Here is an 18,640-nt window from a genome sequence, read left to right as displayed (position 1 = left end):
TCAATGTTGCCTTCCTTAAGAGAGCTAGTCACTATGGCACGACTAGTCCAAGTTGTGTTTGCTAATCGGCTCGAATCGTAACCGTTTCACTTGTGACTCTGCACAACACTTAGACTACACTCCTGGCGGTAGTAGACCACGTTACAATTCGAAAGATACCACTTCATTCGTTAATGTCACTTGACTTTAAAGTTCAGATGCCGATCGCCTAGGCTTCAGTTTGTAACCGTATTTATTGTCTCTCAGCAAAACACTCAGAATGCACTCCTGGCGGCAGTAAACGGCACGACTAGACCAATTTGACCTGTTCAGGTCAGTCATATAAAAACAATCATGATATAGTTTTCTTCTTTGTTTTAGGCTGCTGGGTATTCGTTTTCTTTTTCATTTGGTTATCATTGATTGAGTTCTTTTTGTTTCGTTATGAGTGTCAGTTCAGAGTTTGGATCCGATAGAATTGTAACCTATAATTTGTAACTATGCACAACGCTCAGACTGCACTCTTGGTGGCAGTAAACCACGTTACAAGTTGCAAAACACTATTCTTGATAATTCGTGAATGTCAGTCAGTCCACAGTTCGGATCATAAACCTAAACACTGTTGGCATTGATTTCTTCTCACTGTGTAACCAGTCCATTCATGACAGTCTTCAACAATTTTGTTACTATTTTTCAGCAAACATAATCCATAAGTTCTCTTTTCTTCCCCACTTGTTACTGTTCAAAATGTTGATGATGATCAGTGTTCAATATTCTTCACTTTTTCACATTGGAATCGGTGTCGTCTTTTCACTTTTCAGCGCGCTCCTGGTGTTCGTTTATTTCCTCTTCTCTGACAGGCCGCCAAATGTTGACAGCAGTATTTCCTCTTTGGCAGGTGGCAGTAGCTCTTCCTCTATGGAGCCACCATATGTTGACGTTAGGCACTTACACTGCGTGTGGTGTTTCTCTCATCTGCCGTGGCGATCGATCGATGATGACGGTACCGTTGCGAAGGGAGACGGTATTCGAATCCACGTGTGACGATCAACAGGCAAGAGAAACGCACTGAGTGAACCGTCGACGACCGAAACTACTTACTGATACTCGGAGGATTGAGTGGTAGATAATTAAAATCGATTGGTCCAAATCGAATGTGGGAGCGATCAACTTTTCCTCATCCGACTAAGTGACGTCTTCGAATGCGAAAGAATTTGACCGGATCTAGGAAGGCTAGTTTTGCTAAGGGACCCCCACAACAATGTGCCCCAGTGGCCCCACATTTGTTAATTCGACCCTGGTCATCAGACATGTCGACAAGACCAAAATGCATAGGAATCACAGCAAACTTACGACCTATTTAAATCGAACGCTATTTTTGAATATGAAGTTAACCAGACCTGAATCGCTTACGATCATAATTTTCATCAGTTAACGAGGTTGAAACCGTTATTGCAAATCATTTCTAGTGCTCGATTCAAATAGGTCGTAAGTTTGCTGTGGTTCGATCTATCTAAATCGAACGCCAGATTTTAGTGTAATAAATATAATTTGAAATAAAAAAAAATCAATAATTCTGCTTTCCAGGTAAAATTTATCAGTCAGTGAATTTTTGTTTTTTTTTCAATTGAATTAATTGCTCCAGAATGCAAAAACCTACGGAAAACTTTTACACGTTTTCTATATTTTTTATTCATGTAAGTTTCAAATTTATTAAATCCTAAGAAAACACCTGAAAGTATGCATTTGCTTTCGAAAATTTTTTTAGCATTGCATTGGGAGAATATGTTTTCGTGTCTATGATTTGAATTGAATACTACGAAATTATCTTTAAAACTGTGCTGAGTTTGTCACGCTTTTAATCTGACTTGCCACGCAAAAGCTATGTCCCTACTTTTTGGCATATAGATGCGTAAAAGTTAAGTTGATAACTTCTGCCATATAGATAACAATAGATTACAATTATCGGTAAAATATTGGTTTTGATTCATCGATTGACTAAATGGCACGCGCTTTTTATGATTACGAGGTTATCAAGAATTGCTGGTTTTGAAGATCAAAGCTGTTCAAAGGACCCGTTCATTAACTACGTCGACAGTAAGAGGACAGACAGGTGGAGCCGCAGCGGGAGGTTTACGGTCTACGACTGTCTAATTTTGAATTGGCAATAGTCTATGGGGAGGGGGACAATCTAAAGGAAGGTTTGAAATTAGTCTACGTAGTCGATGTTCAGCGCACGAGTAGTAAATCAATATGCTGACGACTCCGATGAAACACTTCCGACATGTGACATGGCAGATTTTCTTGAACCATTCGTGGAAGACATCATTTAGCAGTGCATGATAGTAGCAATAAATCCAAATGACAATCGGTTGTCATGAGGAACTTTGTTTTATAAATTTTATGAACACAAATCACATTCTCTTAGAAACGGCTGGGGCTGCCATAGATTCAAAGGTTGATTAAAAATTTCCTCTATTCAGAAGTGATAGTTGAAAATGGGGATATCTTTAATTACTTCTTAGGAAATTGTGTCCTACTTCTAGCGCATCTTTGATGTATTTGCGGATATGATTGCATTCTGAGATAAGAAACCATTTATATCACGGGAGATATTCTGGAGAGGAAGTCAAACTCATGATTTGATTTTTTTGTTGCATCGAAATGCTCATCCAAAGCTTCTTATCACCATTGATAACTTTCATACCTGCAGATGAACGCATGGGGCTGGCGTTGTTTTCGCATTTTTGTTGAACAGTCATAGGAAATATGGTTTTATAGCGGTAATTCTGTTATCTGGAATGTCGTGCCGCGCTTTCCTTTAAAAGATACTGAAGGTCGGGAGCGACTCCAGTTAACATTGAAGAATAGACCTGAAAGGCAAAATATTCCTTTAGATTTTTTAAGTTGCGAATTTGAGTACTCATGATGAAGAAACATTTAATATTTTTGGGTTATTTGGTGTTCACAAGCTGTCTAGTGCGGGCTCAGTTGGAGCAGCTACAATGTGAGAAGGAGGGCTTTGCAGTAGTGCAGTCTACGAATTGCAGCTCGTACTACTACTGTGTAAGAAGTGCTAACAATGAATTTTATCCAATCGAATTTAAATGCCCCTCGGGTGAAGAATTTTCACTAGTACTGCTTAAGTGCATACCAGAAGAAGAAAACGAGTGTGGGAAGTTACCCGGAACATTGGTTGAGGATCCCATACTTACCGAGGAATTCGTGTGTCCATCACAAGGACGTTTTCCAGACGTTGAGTCACTTGACTGTAAATCTTACTTTACCTGCGCTGCGGATCTGATCCCTGCGCGGAATACGTGCCCATCAGTGACCATATTTTCGTGGACTGCTATGAAGTGTGTGATGCCAGATACGTTTACTTGTCCGAATAGTGTCGTAACTACAACTGAAGAGCCTACGACTACAAAAGCTCCGGATGGATTCGTTTGCACTGGTGAAGGTCGTTTCGCCGACCCACAAACGGTAGACTGTAAAACTTATTATCTCTGTACGAAGACACCTAGTGGCACTGTTGAAGCATCGCTCAATCAATGCCCTTCAACCACTATTTTTTCGTCGATTTCGAGTAAATGTGTTACACAAGAAAACTATGTCTGTCCTTCAACCGTATCACCAACAAGTACCGTGGAACCAACTTCGACTGATCCTGCAACAGAACCAACAACTGAAGTGTCTACGGAAAAATCAACCGATAGTGAATCAACTGATACTGTTGAGCCGCCTACTTCAGAATTGGTAACAGATGATTTAGAGGTTTCTCCTTCGTCAACGGAACCGCCTACGTCTTCCGAACTTCCAACTGAACCCACTGCAACTGAATCATCTACCCAAGACCCAACCAATGAAACTGAGACTACTACCGCTTTGGTAACAGACGATGTTGAGCAGTCAACTTCGACCACAGTATCAACTAGTACCGAGGAGCCTACGACTGAACCTGCAACTGAATCTACGGCTGCACCACCAACTGAAGGATCTACGCAAGAGCCGACTGCCAGTGAAACAACAGAGACCATTGAGCTAACCACTGCAGACACAACCATGGAAACTACTATTGCAGAAACAACCGAGGAAGTAACTCACTCAGTCTCCGTTACGCACACAGAAGAACAATCAACAATACAAGTTAGTACTAGTGAGGCAGCGACCGAAGTTGTAACCACTCCGGAACCCACTGTTGAGGAAACAACTGTTTCTGTTACAACTCCCACAGAGGAGTCTACCACTACTGAAACGTCCACTAAGGTACCTAGTGAACCATTCACATGTGATGGTAAAGGACGTTATCCAGATCCGGCGTCTAGCGACTGTAAAAGTTATTATCTCTGTTCAGAGAATGAAGAAGGAATAATTGAGGCAACGCTCAACCAGTGCCCAACGGTAACCGTGTTCGATTCCGTAAAACTCAAGTGCGTACTTCCAACAGACTATCAGTGTTCGCAAGGAGTAAGTACTACTACAGAAGTTACGGAGGAACCCATTACAAACGAAGTTACAACCGAAGTTACTGTTGCGGAAACACCTAGTACCGTTACAGAAGAACAATCAACAATACAAGCTAGTACCAGTGAGGCAACGACCGAAGTTGTAACCACTCTGGAACCAACTGTTGAGGAAACAACTGTTTCAGCTACAACTCACGCAGTCGAGTCTACCACTGCTGAAACAACCACTAAAGAACCGAGTGAATCGTTCACATGTGCTGAGAAAGGACGGTATCCGGATCCAGCGTCTAAAGACTGTAAAAGTTATTATCTCTGTTCAGAGAATGCAGACGGAACCATTGAGGGAACGCTAAACCAATGCCCAACGGTAACCGTGTTCGATTCCGTAAAACTCAAGTGCGTACTTCCAACAGAGTACCAGTGTTCACAAGAAGTAACTACCACTACTGCTGTTACGGAGGAGCCCATTACAACCGAAGTTACCACGCCACAACCTCCAACCACTGAGGCTTTCGCTTGCCCAAGCTCTGGACGTTTTCCCGACCTCACATCAACCGACTGTAAGCGATACTATCTCTGTTCAGGAATCGCTGGCGGAGCCTTCGAAGCAGTATTAACGCAGTGTCCAGGAACTACTCTTTTCTCTCTGGAGAGTAATCGATGCGTCTTATCGACTCAATATCAATGCCCAACCAATATGCCCAGTACGGAGCCGGTTGCTCCATCAACGACGGAAACAACTGTTTCTACAACCGTGCCGTCCGGTGGTACGGATAAATTTAGCTGTAAAAGCGTTGGACGCCAACCGGATCCAAGTCAACCCGATTGCACGAAATACAAATACTGTCTGCTGACAGCAACGAACGAGTTCTTAGAGTACACTTTCTACTGCCCTGAAGGCACCTATTTTGATCCAACAAACTTTAGATGTTCAATCAGTTACAATTGCCCACCTCCACAAACCACAATTTCTACCAAAGCTGCCGCGGAGCCAACCGTGGCAACGCCATTCGTTTGTACCACCAATGGACGGTATTCGAATCCATTATCGACAGGTTGTGTAGCTTACATAATGTGCCTGGTTACGGCTACGGGGGATGTTCTGCAGTACAATTTTGAGTGTCCAAGCGGTTATAGGTTCAACCCGACTGAAGCGAAATGCGCTTCCGATTATGTCTGCGTATAACCGCGAGACCGATCGCGAATGAATTATGAATCAGTATTAGGAGAGTTTCGAATCATGAGTCGAATACGCACAGAATGTGCAGATCGAATACGTTATCTTTTAATGTTCGTTGTTTGTGTTTGAGTAAAATAAAATATATTGTATTGAACAAACTTTTTCTTATAAAAGAAACCAAAAACCAAAATCCAACTCCACTAAAATACCGTGTACGTGCACACAAAAGGCGGAAACGGAGAGAATGAACTTTTTTCGCGATAAAAATAGGGGCGTATTTAGAATATGGGCAACGAGAGAAGTTTAACCCCTCCCATTACTCGAGTGCCAAACACTAGGCGCTCCTCCGGTTTTGGTCGAGTTTTCGCCATTTCTTTGCACGAGTTCAATCCAGTATCAGTTGAAAACAAATGTCTGGAGCTCGCTAACCACCCACTTCCTGATCTGACCGACTGCGACCGATAAGTGGTCTGTTTTTGATGGCGTTTATAAATAATACTGAATGTCCAAACATGACTCTACTAGATGAACTGCAGAGCACACCCGAAAAAAAAAAAAACGACGACATCTTTACTCGAGTGTTGCAACAGTTAGTGATGCACAAAACCTCCTTCACCTTAGTATCAGCGTAATAAAACAATAATTTAATCTGTTCGTGAATCGCGCACGTACGTCCACTCCCCAATGTCGTGTAAGCACAGACATTTCTGCAGAGTTCGCGGTTCATCCCAACTGTGACAAAGCCTTGCTCTCAGCATGATTTGATCACTACCACAGATATTACCTGAAAGTTTTCCTAGCCAATGGCCATTTTGCATTCGTTCATTCATTTATTTAGTATGTATTACATTATAATTTTCCTTACTTTTTGAGCGAGGACTTTCAGAAAATCGCCACCTTAAACATTTTTGAAGACACGGTGGGCCGGTCTCAGCGAGAATTACCCAATAACAAAACTGAATCAACAATTCCTCGTCACAACATCCAGATTATGGCTGCAGTACTCGATCCTCGGCCGCGTCCCATATTTGCCAAATCGTTCTGCATCTGGTCCCCCTACCTTGCTCGCTGCCCTCCAGGTTTTCTTGGACCATCTGGATCTCTTACAAACTTCTCATCGTATTCTTCCAGCTTCCACCTTCCGGAATCCGGAATCCGGATGCTAGGCTCTTTGTAGACCCGAGTAACCAAAAGTTCGGATAAAATAACATGTTTGGGCTTAATCAGCTATTCAAAGGAAGCGAGACTGACTGAGGCTCGTTCCGGTTGCTTAATAGACTCAGCGGCTGAACCAATACCCCGGATCAACTAGCTCAATAGCATGCGACCCCTCGAGGTGTGTCTTAGGGCCGGCATGCTACTGGGTAATTCGGAGCGGTACGCGGATCAAGGTGTGCGGAAACTATGGTATTTCTTTGGCTATGGAAGACTGTATGTTGTTGGGTGGAAAAAAAGCAAATTTATTAAAACACACTTAAATTAAATCGCCGACCTCAGCAAACGGATTGCCGAGAATCCAACAGCTGATAATTCGGTAATAATTTTTACTGAATCTCGGTAAAAGTTTTGCCGAGATGTCGTTAAAACTTTGCCGAGGTCTCCAACCACTGAGGCTTTCGCTTGCCCAAGCTCTGGACGTTTTCCCGACCTCACATCAACCGACTGTAAGCGATACTATCTCTGTTCAGGAATCGCTGGCGGAGCCTTCGAAGCAGTATTAACGCAGTGTCCAGGAACTACTCTTTTCTCTCTGGAGAGTAATCGATGCGTCTTATCGACTCAATATCAATGCCCAACCAATATGCCCAGTACGGAGCCGGTTGCTCCATCAACGACGGAAACAACTGTTTCTACAACCGTGCCGTCCGGTGGTACGGATAAATTTAGCTGTAAAAGCGTTGGACGCCAACCGGATCCAAGTCAACCCGATTGCACGAAATACAAATACTGTCTGCTGACAGCAACGAACGAGTTCTTAGAGTACACTTTCTACTGCCCTGAAGGCACCTATTTTGATCCAACAAACTTTAGATGTTCAATCAGTTACAATTGCCCACCTCCACAAACCACAATTTCTACCAAAGCTGCCGCGGAGCCAACCGTGGCAACGCCATTCGTTTGTACCACCAATGGACGGTATTCGAATCCATTATCGACAGGTTGTGTAGCTTACATAATGTGCCTGGTTACGGCTACGGGGGATGTTCTGCAGTACAATTTTGAGTGTCCAAGCGGTTATAGGTTCAACCCGACTGAAGCGAAATGCGCTTCCGATTATGTCTGCGTATAACCGCGAGACCGATCGCGAATGAATTATGAATCAGTATTAGGAGAGTTTCGAATCATGAGTCGAATACGCACAGAATGTGCAGATCGAATACGTTATCTTTTAATGTTCGTTGTTTGTGTTTGAGTAAAATAAAATATATTGTATTGAACAAACTTTTTCTTATAAAAGAAACCAAAAACCAAAATCCAACTCCACTAAAATACCGTGTACGTGCACACAAAAGGCGGAAACGGAGAGAATGAACTTTTTTCGCGATAAAAATAGGGGCGTATTTAGAATATGGGCAACGAGAGAAGTTTAACCCCTCCCATTACTCGAGTGCCAAACACTAGGCGCTCCTCCGGTTTTGGTCGAGTTTTCGCCATTTCTTTGCACGAGTTCAATCCAGTATCAGTTGAAAACAAATGTCTGGAGCTCGCTAACCACCCACTTCCTGATCTGACCGACTGCGACCGATAAGTGGTCTGTTTTTGATGGCGTTTATAAATAATACTGAATGTCCAAACATGACTCTACTAGATGAACTGCAGAGCACACCCGAAAAAAAAAAAAAACGACGACATCTTTACTCGAGTGTTGCAACAGTTAGTGATGCACAAAACCTCCTTCACCTTAGTATCAGCGTAATAAAACAATAATTTAATCTGTTCGTGAATCGCGCACGTACGTCCACTCCCCAATGTCGTGTAAGCACAGACATTTCTGCAGAGTTCGCGGTTCATCCCAACTGTGACAAAGCCTTGCTCTCAGCATGATTTGATCACTACCACAGATATTACCTGAAAGTTTTCCTAGCCAATGGCCATTTTGCATTCGTTCATTCATTTATTTAGTATGTATTACATTATAATTTTCCTTACTTTTTGAGCGAGGACTTTCAGAAAATCGCCACCTTAAACATTTTTGAAGACACGGTGGGCCGGTCTCAGCGAGAATTACCCAATAACAAAACTGAATCAACAATTCCTCGTCACAACATCCAGATTATGGCTGCAGTACTCGATCCTCGGCCGCGTCCCATATTTGCCAAATCGTTCTGCATCTGGTCCCCCTACCTTGCTCGCTGCCCTCCAGGTTTTCTTGGACCATCTGGATCTCTTACAAACTTCTCATCGTATTCTTCCAGCTTCCACCTTCCGGAATCCGGAATCCGGATGCTAGGCTCTTTGTAGACCCGAGTAACCAAAAGTTCGGATAAAATAACATGTTTGGGCTTAATCAGCTATTCAAAGGAAGCGAGACTGACTGAGGCTCGTTCCGGTTGCTTAATAGACTCAGCGGCTGAACCAATACCCCGGATCAACTAGCTCAATAGCATGCGACCCCTCGAGGTGTGTCTTAGGGCCGGCATGCTACTGGGTAATTCGGAGCGGTACGCGGATCAAGGTGTGCGGAAACTATGGTATTTCTTTGGCTATGGAAGACTGTATGTTGTTGGGTGGAAAAAAAGCAAATTTATTAAAACACACTTAAATTAAATCGCCGACCTCAGCAAACGGATTGCCGAGAATCCAACAGCTGATAATTCGGTAATAATTTTTACTGAATCTCGGTAAAAGTTTTGCCGAGATGTCGTTAAAACTTTGCCGAGGTCTCGGTAATCCAACTTTTTACCGAGATCTCGGCAAAGTTCACCGAGACTCGGTAATGGTTTACCGAAATCTCGGTAAAATTTTTACCGAGAATCAGTAAACATTTACCGAGATATCAGCTGTTGGATTCTCGGTAAACCGTTTACCGAGATCAATTTCTGAATTTAAGTGTGAAAGCTACTGTGTGGTCTATAGTGTTTATTGAGCTATGGCGGTGTGTGGTAGATCAAGATCGTTGATGGGTGCGTGCCGGTGATGTGCTGGCGAGCGCTCGCTGATGGCTGCTGACTGCAAGGCGACTGACGGTGTCGGTCCCTATTGTTCTGTGCCGACTGGAATAGCGGGTCTTGCGGTCTGGCAATTGGGATGGCGTCGCCACTGCTATGGGGCCACTTTCGTTACCTGGGCTCGGCTACGGCGTCTTCCTTCTTTGGCACAATCGACGGGCCACGGACGAGACCGTATTGACCACGCCGAGAAGAATCCTCTTTTGCGTTTAGGGCTGTAAGCACAGACCATTCATAAAACATGAATTAAGGTTCATGATTGAGTCATTTTTTGTAAACATTGATCGGCGTCACGCTCATTTTTCTCAGAAATTGAGAGGTGATGTAGGCACATCTGCGCCACCATGACACATGCGAGCACAGTCCGAACCAAACTTTATTTTCAAAATGACCGTTAAATCGTGCGATGATTGCGATTTGAGTAGTATGTCTGTTTGTCTGTGCTGTAAGCCCGAGGAACTCTCTATCGGGCGGTTGCTGTGACCCGAGGGGCTGGTCTTTTACGGTTAGGCGTAGACTGGATTACCGATCTAGGCTGAATCGTGTGGACAGTGAGATGGTGCTTCCATAACGGTACCAAAAGGTAGGTCAAAAGGGTCCTGTTAAGCATTCAGGAATTAGGCACTATTGTCACACAGGCCGGAAATTAGGGTATACCTGAATGAACGCAGGCTAAGGTTCGTACTCCAAAGTTCACAGAACACTGCTGAATGCCACTTTTGAAAAAAGACTGACTTAAGTAATTCTGCCTCACACGAACGGCGGAATAAAAGTGATCATGGCGACCAGCGCAAGCCTTAAACTGCCTGGGGGCATCCAGGCCCGTGCACAGAAGTGGTGCCAAGGGAGGGATTTTTTTCCCAATTTCGGCAAAAGGCAGAAAGGCGCCTAGTATCGTTAAGGGAGAGGGGGGGGAGTGGGGGTATGTCAAACACCCAAACCCCTCCCTTTTGCATGGACTTGATTCCATCCTTTCCACTCGTTCCTTCGTCCTTACTCCATGCCTATCCTTGGATGCAAACAACCTCCCATTATGCTACCAGGTTGCCTGCATTTGTACCCACTGCTGAGTTTTCGCCCGCCGCCCATTTTTACCACAGTACTTTCAGATAACATTTAACATTCCGATTTCATCATGCTAAAAAGCTCATACAAATTACAATTTTTCTTTTAATCAACAAAACCTATTATTAAAACCAAACACTAAACAAACAAACACTACAGTTTCTTAAACAAAATGCACAAAATTAAAATAATCTGGGGATCTTGTAACTGAACGGTTACAGAAGATGAATAACATTCTAGGGGGCCGTTCATATACCACGTGGACAGAAAATTCATGGTTTTTGACCCCCTCCCCCCTCTCCGTGGACAAGCGTGGACTTTTCATTGACCCCTACCCCCCTCCCCTAATGTCCACGTGGACATCCGAAAAAATGTTTTTTTTTTTAAATATTTCTAAAATAAACGGAAAAGTTAATTTAAAAAGTTTTTTTTTATGTTTTCTTTTTTCTTTGTAAACATTGCCTTAAATACAATTAATAACTTTTTGAATAACAAATATTTTATAGCTTTACATAAAATACAAACAAGTTAAAAAATACAGTAAGAAAACTTTTTGAGTGACTTCATTTTAAAGTCTTTCTCAAAGAGGCACAAAATAGGTGGGCGGTGGCTTCTATTTTCGTCTGTTTTCCGCCATAACTTAAATTTGAACCAATTGACACAATTTTTGGAACGCGGTGAGACAGGTATAGTATCTACCCGTGTACAACATTTCAAGTCAACTGGTTCAAAATTGACTGAGTTATAGTGTAAAACAGACGAATATAGAAGCCACCACCCAAGTGGCGCGATACCCTAATTACAAGTTTTTAACATTGTTTTTAATTGAGCTTTATGTTTGTTGGAGTGTGGTTTCGATTCTCGCTCCAGTCTGTGAAAAATTTTCGTCAAACGGAAAATTCGGAAAATATTTTAAAACTTCGAAGTAGTTTACAAAATTTAATATGAAACTTCGAAAAATCTACACAGAACTTCAATGAAAATTTTCTGACTGAAACACCAACATTTGCATGGTATACACTCCATTTTAAATCTCCAGATTATTCCTCGATGAAAAAAGTAAGTAATAAGAAGTTGTAATTCAAAACAAATTCGTCGATAAGTCAATACCATGATTTTTTTTCCTTAGAGAAGCCACGTCCAACTAAAAACAATGTATAATAAAATAAAATGTACAGAACTGTAAAGAAAAGCTCATCAATAATGCGACATATTTTGTTTCGTTTGCAAATCTTTGTTTCTTAATTCTTATGTTAATGTTGTCCACGTGGACATTTGACGAACCCCCACCCCCCTCTCCGTGGACAAGCGTGGACTTTTCTTGAACCCCCTCCCCCTCCATATTGTCCACGTGGTATATGGACGGCCCCTAGTCAGTTCACTTTTCAAGTAATTAACCGAACTTGAGTTCACAAAAAGTACACGTATGTCGCTGAAAGGAAAGCTATTCAGCTTAAAAATTTGTGAAACTAACACAAGCTGTGGTTGCTGCGCTCAATTTCTGAGTGATTTAATTGAATGAGAACTTTGTCCAGCTCCGCTGGCGCCGAAGTTCAAGTAAAGTTCACTTTTGGTACGGTTAATATTTATCCGAACTTTGAGTAGTAAGTGCAAGAAAAGTTCGAAACAAGCTCGAAACGAAACATTCCAAGTTGTTGGGATATGTCCACTTGAACTATGAGCTTTAGAGGCACTCAAAAGTTCAACATGAGTCCGGTTTATATTTGATTGAACTTCTGTTTTAAAGTTCAAAGTAAGTTCTTTCTGAACCGTTCTTCTGTCGTTTTGAAGAGAAGTCAAAAGCTTGAACATGTACTTCCAAGTTCATAAACAATACATGAGTAACTTTTTGGAGAATTAAGTTGAACGAAACCGGAATTGAACCAAACTTAAACTTCTGAGTTCGTTCTGCAAGTGGAATCCGAACTTGTGGTTGCTTGGAGAGTACAGCTAGCTCGTAGTTCTTTCTTCGTCGCTATACACCGTTCTCCTGCACACCCGCAAGGTCATCACATATCAAGTGAGTGTAAAGTTCGAAATGTCCTAGCAATAATATCCATGTCGATACAAATTGGCAGGATTTCGTGAAAATCGTGCCCCGGTTGTTGATCCCGGCTAATCGTATAACACATGTCAATGCGATGCTGAACATCAGGTATATGAGTTCATCCCCTTGTTGTAGCCACCGGTGCAATTTGGACGAACTTGATAGATCTCCCGAAAACCTTACGCAGTTTTTTACACCGTTTATTATTGCTTTGATAAGTCTAGTTAGATTCCTAGAAAAGCCGTTCTCGTCCATCATTTTCCATAGCTGTGTGCACTAGATGCTGTCGTATACCACCTATAGAAGTCGATGATCAGATGATGTGTTAGGTCCTGGTATACATGGCATCTCTGGAGGATCTGCCGTACGGTGTAGATTTGGTCCAATATCGACCGGCCGTCGATGAAGTCGGCTTGACAACTTTCCAAGAACTGATTCGTACTAGGTGACAGTGAGTATGGATAGGGGTTTCAGATGAGATTTCAAGAGCGTTGCAAGGGGGTCGCAGGAGGTTTCAGAGGGTCCCAAAGGGTTTCAACGGTGTACCACGAGAACACAGGGGCGTTGCAAGGGGGTCCCACGGGGCGTCTAGAGGTCTCACGGGTGTTAACCGGGGTTTTTGGATTATCTGAGGGACAAGCAGGGCATTACAGGGGTTCTCAAGGGCGCATCAAGGGGTCTCTAGGGATTTCAGGAGTGTTCCAGCAGGTCTCAGGGGCGTTTTAGGAGGTACCAGGAGATCTCCAGGCGTTTAAGGTGAAACATCAAGAAATTCCATAGCAATTTTGCATACAAACTTAGACGCACAAATCTGACAAACGAAGCATCGAATCAAGCCGCGTTTGTTTATTCTGCCTTTGCTCACTTGCAAACCAAGCGCATTTGTTTACGAATTTTTAAGATTGGTGCTCTTGAAAACGTGAGTAGGGGTCGAAGTCGGCCATTGTGGTAGCCATATTTGTATCCTCTGATGTTTCTCCTTAATGGGTAGTACACAGATCGGAGCTGAAACGAAACGTCAAATCAAATGGGGCTTGTTGTGTTAAATTTCTTGACCATTCCGGTCACGGAAAAATAATGCACTGAACGAAAATTACTTGAGCGATTCCGTTTGAAGTGTATAACTCGCATAAGGAGGGCCTCAATGACGTCTCAGTGGATCTCAAGGTGTTCCAGAGATCTCCAGAGGATTTCAGGAATGCTTCAGGGGGTCTCACGGGCGTTTCAGAGAATCCAAGGGGCTACACTCACAACGATCACCTGGTGGTTTGCTACAGTATCAACTACAAAAACAGTAGGCAGCGGGTAGAGGAAGAGACGGCTAGACTAAGGCCAATCCCTCGAAGGTGGAAAACATCATACTTTGAAGAAGATGTGAGCGAAACCTACTTGGACGGCGACGTTCTGGCAGCGGTGCTCTCGCGTGCGTGCGATGCGACCATGCCTAGGCGAGTCCACCCTAGAAATTGAAGACCGCCGGCTTACAGGTGGACTCAAGCGATTGCGGACCTGCGTCGTCCCTGCCTACAGGATAGGCGCAGATGCAGCGAGCGCGCATTGAGGGTGAGCGAAACGAACGACGGGTGGTGTTCGCCGCTGAAAAAGTCGCACTGAAGACCGAAATAAGGGCAAGCAAAAAGGTCTGCTTTGAAGGTCTGTGCAGAGTGCCAATGCAAATCCATAGGGTGATGCCTACAGCGATCACCAACGATCCAAGACGAGAGGTGCAATGGCTCCTACAGAGCAATCCCCAGATTTTTTAGGGAGGATTACCGAGGGTTTTTACAGCGTCATGATCCTAGTCCTTGGCATCCTTTCGTAGGACAGCCGGAGACTGGGGTTGGTGATGAGGAGAGGGTCACCGATGTGGAATTTGCGAGGATAACAAATTCTCTTAGCGTAGGTAAGGCCCCAGATCTGGACGGAGTTCCGAACCTGCCCTTAAAAGTAATTATTGCAAAGGCTCCCGAAATGTTCAGGTCTGCTATGCAGATATGCCTTGATTAGGGAGTTTTATCATAGGTTTGGAAGCGACAGGGCCTGGTTTTATTGCCAAAGGTGGAGAATCCACCCGGTGACCCGTCGACATATAGGCCGATATGCTTTATCGACACGGCGGGGAAGGTGCTCGAAAAGATCATCCTCAATAGAATATTGAGGTGCACCAAGGGTGTAAATGATCTTTCGAGTAGCCAGTGAGGCTTCTGGAAGGGGAGGTCGATCGTAGACACTACAGTATCCGTGGTTTCGACCTTTCGAGTAAAGACCCCTTATGTAGGTGAGTGGCAATCGAATGATTATGAGAGATCTGAGAGTTGGTAATCTAGGTAGAAATAAAGTAAGATCAGTTCTGAACTATACGTAAACCTAACCGGACGTTTATCCATAACATATCCGAAGTGGAATTTTACAGACACTATCCTGTCGGTTACAAAAACCACCGAGAAAGCACTGGATCGTAAGAGAAAGGGGATTCGCTACTGTGCAGTAGTGACTCTGGGTGTAAGGAACGCGTTCAATAGCGCCAGTTATCCAGCTATTGCCGATGTGCTCCTGCGTCTGGGGATACCCGGGTATCTGCATAAGATTCTCGGACGTTACTTCCTGAATCGAGTACTAGTTTAGTACTTTCACATAACCTCAGGAGTCCCGCAAGGCTCCATCCTGGGTCCGGCGTTATGGGATGTCATGTACGACGAGGTGTTGAGGTTAGAGTTTCCGGTGGAAGTGGAGATCGTCGGCTTTGCTGATCATATTACCCTGGAGGTCTACGGTAAGGCTATCGAAGAAGTGGAATTGACTACTGCCCACTCGATCGCGGTTGTGGAGGATGGGATGGTTTACCACAAATCTGAGGTAGCAGTGATCATGTAGGCGATTGCACTATCACTTCGAAGCGCTCCGTCAAACACTTGGGGATGATAATCACCGATTAGCTTACCTTCGGTAGCCACGTTGATTACGTCTGTAAAAGAGCCTCCACAGCTATAGTGGCAGTGTTCCGGATGATGTCCATTAGCTCTGTGATGTACGCTAGTGTCATCACGTCCATACTAAGGTATAGCGGCCCGGCGTGGGACATGGCGCTAAGTACCGAAAGCTACCGTGGTACGCTGGAAAGTACTCATAGGCTGAGTACCGTACCGTGTCACACTACGCGCTCTGCGTCATTACTGGTGTGGTGCCTGTCGGCATCCTTAGGGCCGATTTCTTCACCTCGGCTTAACTGGTAAGCCAGGCTTACTCATATAGTTAAACCTGGTTTAACGCTTAAGCCAGGGTGAAGAAATCGCCCCTTATGGCCAATTTCTTCACCCTGGCTTAAGCGTTAAACCAGGCTCAACTATATGGGTAAGCCTGGCTTACCGGTTAAGCCGAGGTGAAGAAATCGACCCTTAGGGCCGATTTCTTCACCTCGGCTTAACCGGTAAGTCAGGCTTACCCATACAGTTAAACCTGGCTTAATGCTTAAGCCAGGGTGAAGAAATCGCCCCTTAGAGTGATTCGAAATGCGCGGCACAAGAGGCATATGCAGCTATATGCAGGACTGCCAGGATGGCCTCCATGGTCAAATGGCAGCGTGCAAAAGGGATGGCTGCTTCCGAAAGTATCTACATCGTTTCGGTCATGCGGGTTCTCTCGGTTTGGGCTAGTTTATAAGAAACGACGAAACACCATTTTTCGTGTGCCCGCGTTTTAGTAAAATTCGTGACCACATGCGGGGAGGAAACCACTGCGGACAATCTTGTCCAGATGATGTGTAGGGAAGAGCTTGGCTGGAATGCCGTGTCAACGTCTATCATTCACATCGTCTTGGAGCTAACAGATCAGGTGGCGCGTGGACTCGGAGTGGCTAGTGGCGGAGTGGCGGAGTGGCTATACAAGAGATGGTCCAAGTGTTCGGAGTCGGCTACATAGATCATACCGGTGCCCTGCGGTCAAAATCTCGATCCCACGTAGGCTTAAGAGAATTGTTCGAATAAAAAACAAATCTTAAAGATAGTTTTATTGATATACTTTACTTCAATTCGATTTGATTACACACATACGTTTACATTGTTTTTTTTTCTTCTTCTGTATATTGTATCATTTTTCTCTTCTCTAAATTCGTAAAATATTCAGAATAGCGTTTACGCACGGTCGATAAAAAAAAATCATTCGCTGTACGTCTTCCGCTGTTTGTCTGTGCCAAATCGAGAGGAGGCTCACCTTCCACCTCCTTAGTATGATATTTTCCGCTCAATAATGGTGTTCATCGAAATACGGTCTGTTACAACACAAGAACACCTTTCGACGAACCTAAATGTAATAAATTATAATTGTTTTTTTTTTTTACATGAATTGCTAACAGAGTTTCTTAGCTTTTGGAAACTCATAACTAATGATAAATACTTTACAAAGTTGATGCAATAATTTCGCTTCATTGATTGGGGGCCTTGCACCCCGATTGATAATTTTGGTTCGAAAATGATGTCTAGGAGTGGCAATAAAAATTTAGTATCTAAGTTGCATGGGCTGGGCTGCGTGTTGGTTCTGTTGATGTTTTATCGGCTTTCCGAATACAATTGTATCAGACTGTTTGGCAGTTGTTGGGTTATTTATTTATTTGTTTCAATTCATATTTTTGTCGGGGGGATAGCACCCACAGTGACATTGTAGTTATTTGCTTTAAATATATGTAGTCATTTCAACTAAGATGGATTCGTTAATCACAATTCTGCCACGCTTTATATATGCATCTGTCGGATGTAGAAATCGTTCGAATTTGATGACGGACGTTTACAGTTTTAGCGTTTGACGATGAGAACAATGTCAAGCAGTGTATCACTTTTGCGCCTGTTAGTTCAAAATATCAAGCATTTTCTGATTTTTATCATTTGTAGTTAAATTTCGTATTGCGTAATTTGTGAATTGGGACGATAATGTGTTTTTTTTTACTTAAGGAAACGCATGATTTCGTTATGTGTTACATTTTATTTATTCTTTTTTACGTTTACGATAGTTTTGTTTTAACTTTAGTGATCACTAGTTATTACAACTTATTTAGCTTTTTGATGTATGAATATTGCAATAAATATACGCACGCATGCATCATATTGAGATGGTTGTTTTGAAATAACAATGCGATTTTTCGAAACTCCTTGCTCCAACTCTAGTTAGTCAAGAGCGCTATTTTCCACTTCGGCTTTTTATTGACTGCTTTATAAAATATGCTACCTTTTACAATACGAAAGACAGTAAAATAAATTTACAAATAAAATTTAAAGAGTAGAGTTTAAAAGAGTGAGAGAGATTGATTGCGTCGTATGTCGTTCCATGATTTTCCTTCCAATGAATTTTGCTTGAGTTTCGATGGAATAGTAGCCCTAATAGTAATAGGTAGATGAGTGAGAAGAGTAGTAACCTAACATGCTAAAATTTCGAGTGCGAGTATACCCGAACCGATGAGATGCCGCTGAATGATGCTTCTTAGTATTCCCACTGGGTGGCCGTATCAAAACCGGTGTCAACCAGCTTGAATGTGCCGTTCTTGGTCGCACCCAGATACCGGCCGTCCTTTGACCGCAGGCAAATACGTGTGGGTTCTCGCAGTTCAATGTAGAATCCGTCAACAGGAGTGTCCGAGTCGGCGGCAATACCCTCACCGTCGATTCGCCAGTATTTGCCGTTTTGACCTATGAAGAATAAAAGAAGTTCTTTAATGTTGTAACAATTAATCGTAACAAATGGA

The 18,640-nt window shown here is 43.2% G+C and overlaps 3 protein-coding genes across 7 annotated transcripts in view; 2 read left to right on the top strand and 1 right to left on the bottom strand.

Annotated features, from left to right (window-relative positions):
* The first annotated feature begins 2,825 nt into the window (after positions 1-2,825).
* On the top strand, positions 2,826-8,061 carry LOC109431492 (mucin-2). The gene has a single exon (XM_019707711.3). The coding sequence runs from the start codon at positions 2,905-2,907 to the stop codon at positions 5,632-5,634; it is 2,730 nt and encodes a 909-aa protein (XP_019563256.3). The 5' UTR covers positions 2,826-2,904; the 3' UTR covers positions 5,635-8,061.
* Positions 7,430-7,918, top strand: LOC134289711 (probable endochitinase). Its single transcript, XM_062856046.1, has one exon. The coding sequence runs from the start codon at positions 7,430-7,432 to the stop codon at positions 7,916-7,918; it is 489 nt and encodes a 162-aa protein (XP_062712030.1).
* An 8,848-nt stretch (positions 8,062-16,909) lies between the features above and the next one.
* The window catches only part of LOC109427655 (protein singed), a 130,519-nt gene continuing 128,788 nt past the window's right edge, over positions 16,910-18,640 (bottom strand). For all 5 annotated transcript variants that reach the window (XM_062845701.1, XM_062845699.1, XM_062845702.1 and 2 more), the window contains one exon: positions 16,910-18,584. In XM_062845701.1, the coding sequence (XP_062701685.1) occupies positions 18,379-18,584 (206 nt within the window). In that variant the 3' untranslated portion in view covers positions 16,910-18,378. The remainder of the gene's footprint in view (positions 18,585-18,640) is intronic.

The sequence above is a fragment of the Aedes albopictus genome, chromosome 1 (genome assembly GCF_035046485.1).
Source record: "Aedes albopictus strain Foshan chromosome 1, AalbF5, whole genome shotgun sequence".
NCBI classification, from domain to species: domain Eukaryota; kingdom Metazoa; phylum Arthropoda; class Insecta; order Diptera; family Culicidae; genus Aedes; species Aedes albopictus.
Note: the sequence above shows the minus strand (reverse complement) of the source record. Positions and strands in the feature narration are given on the sequence as shown.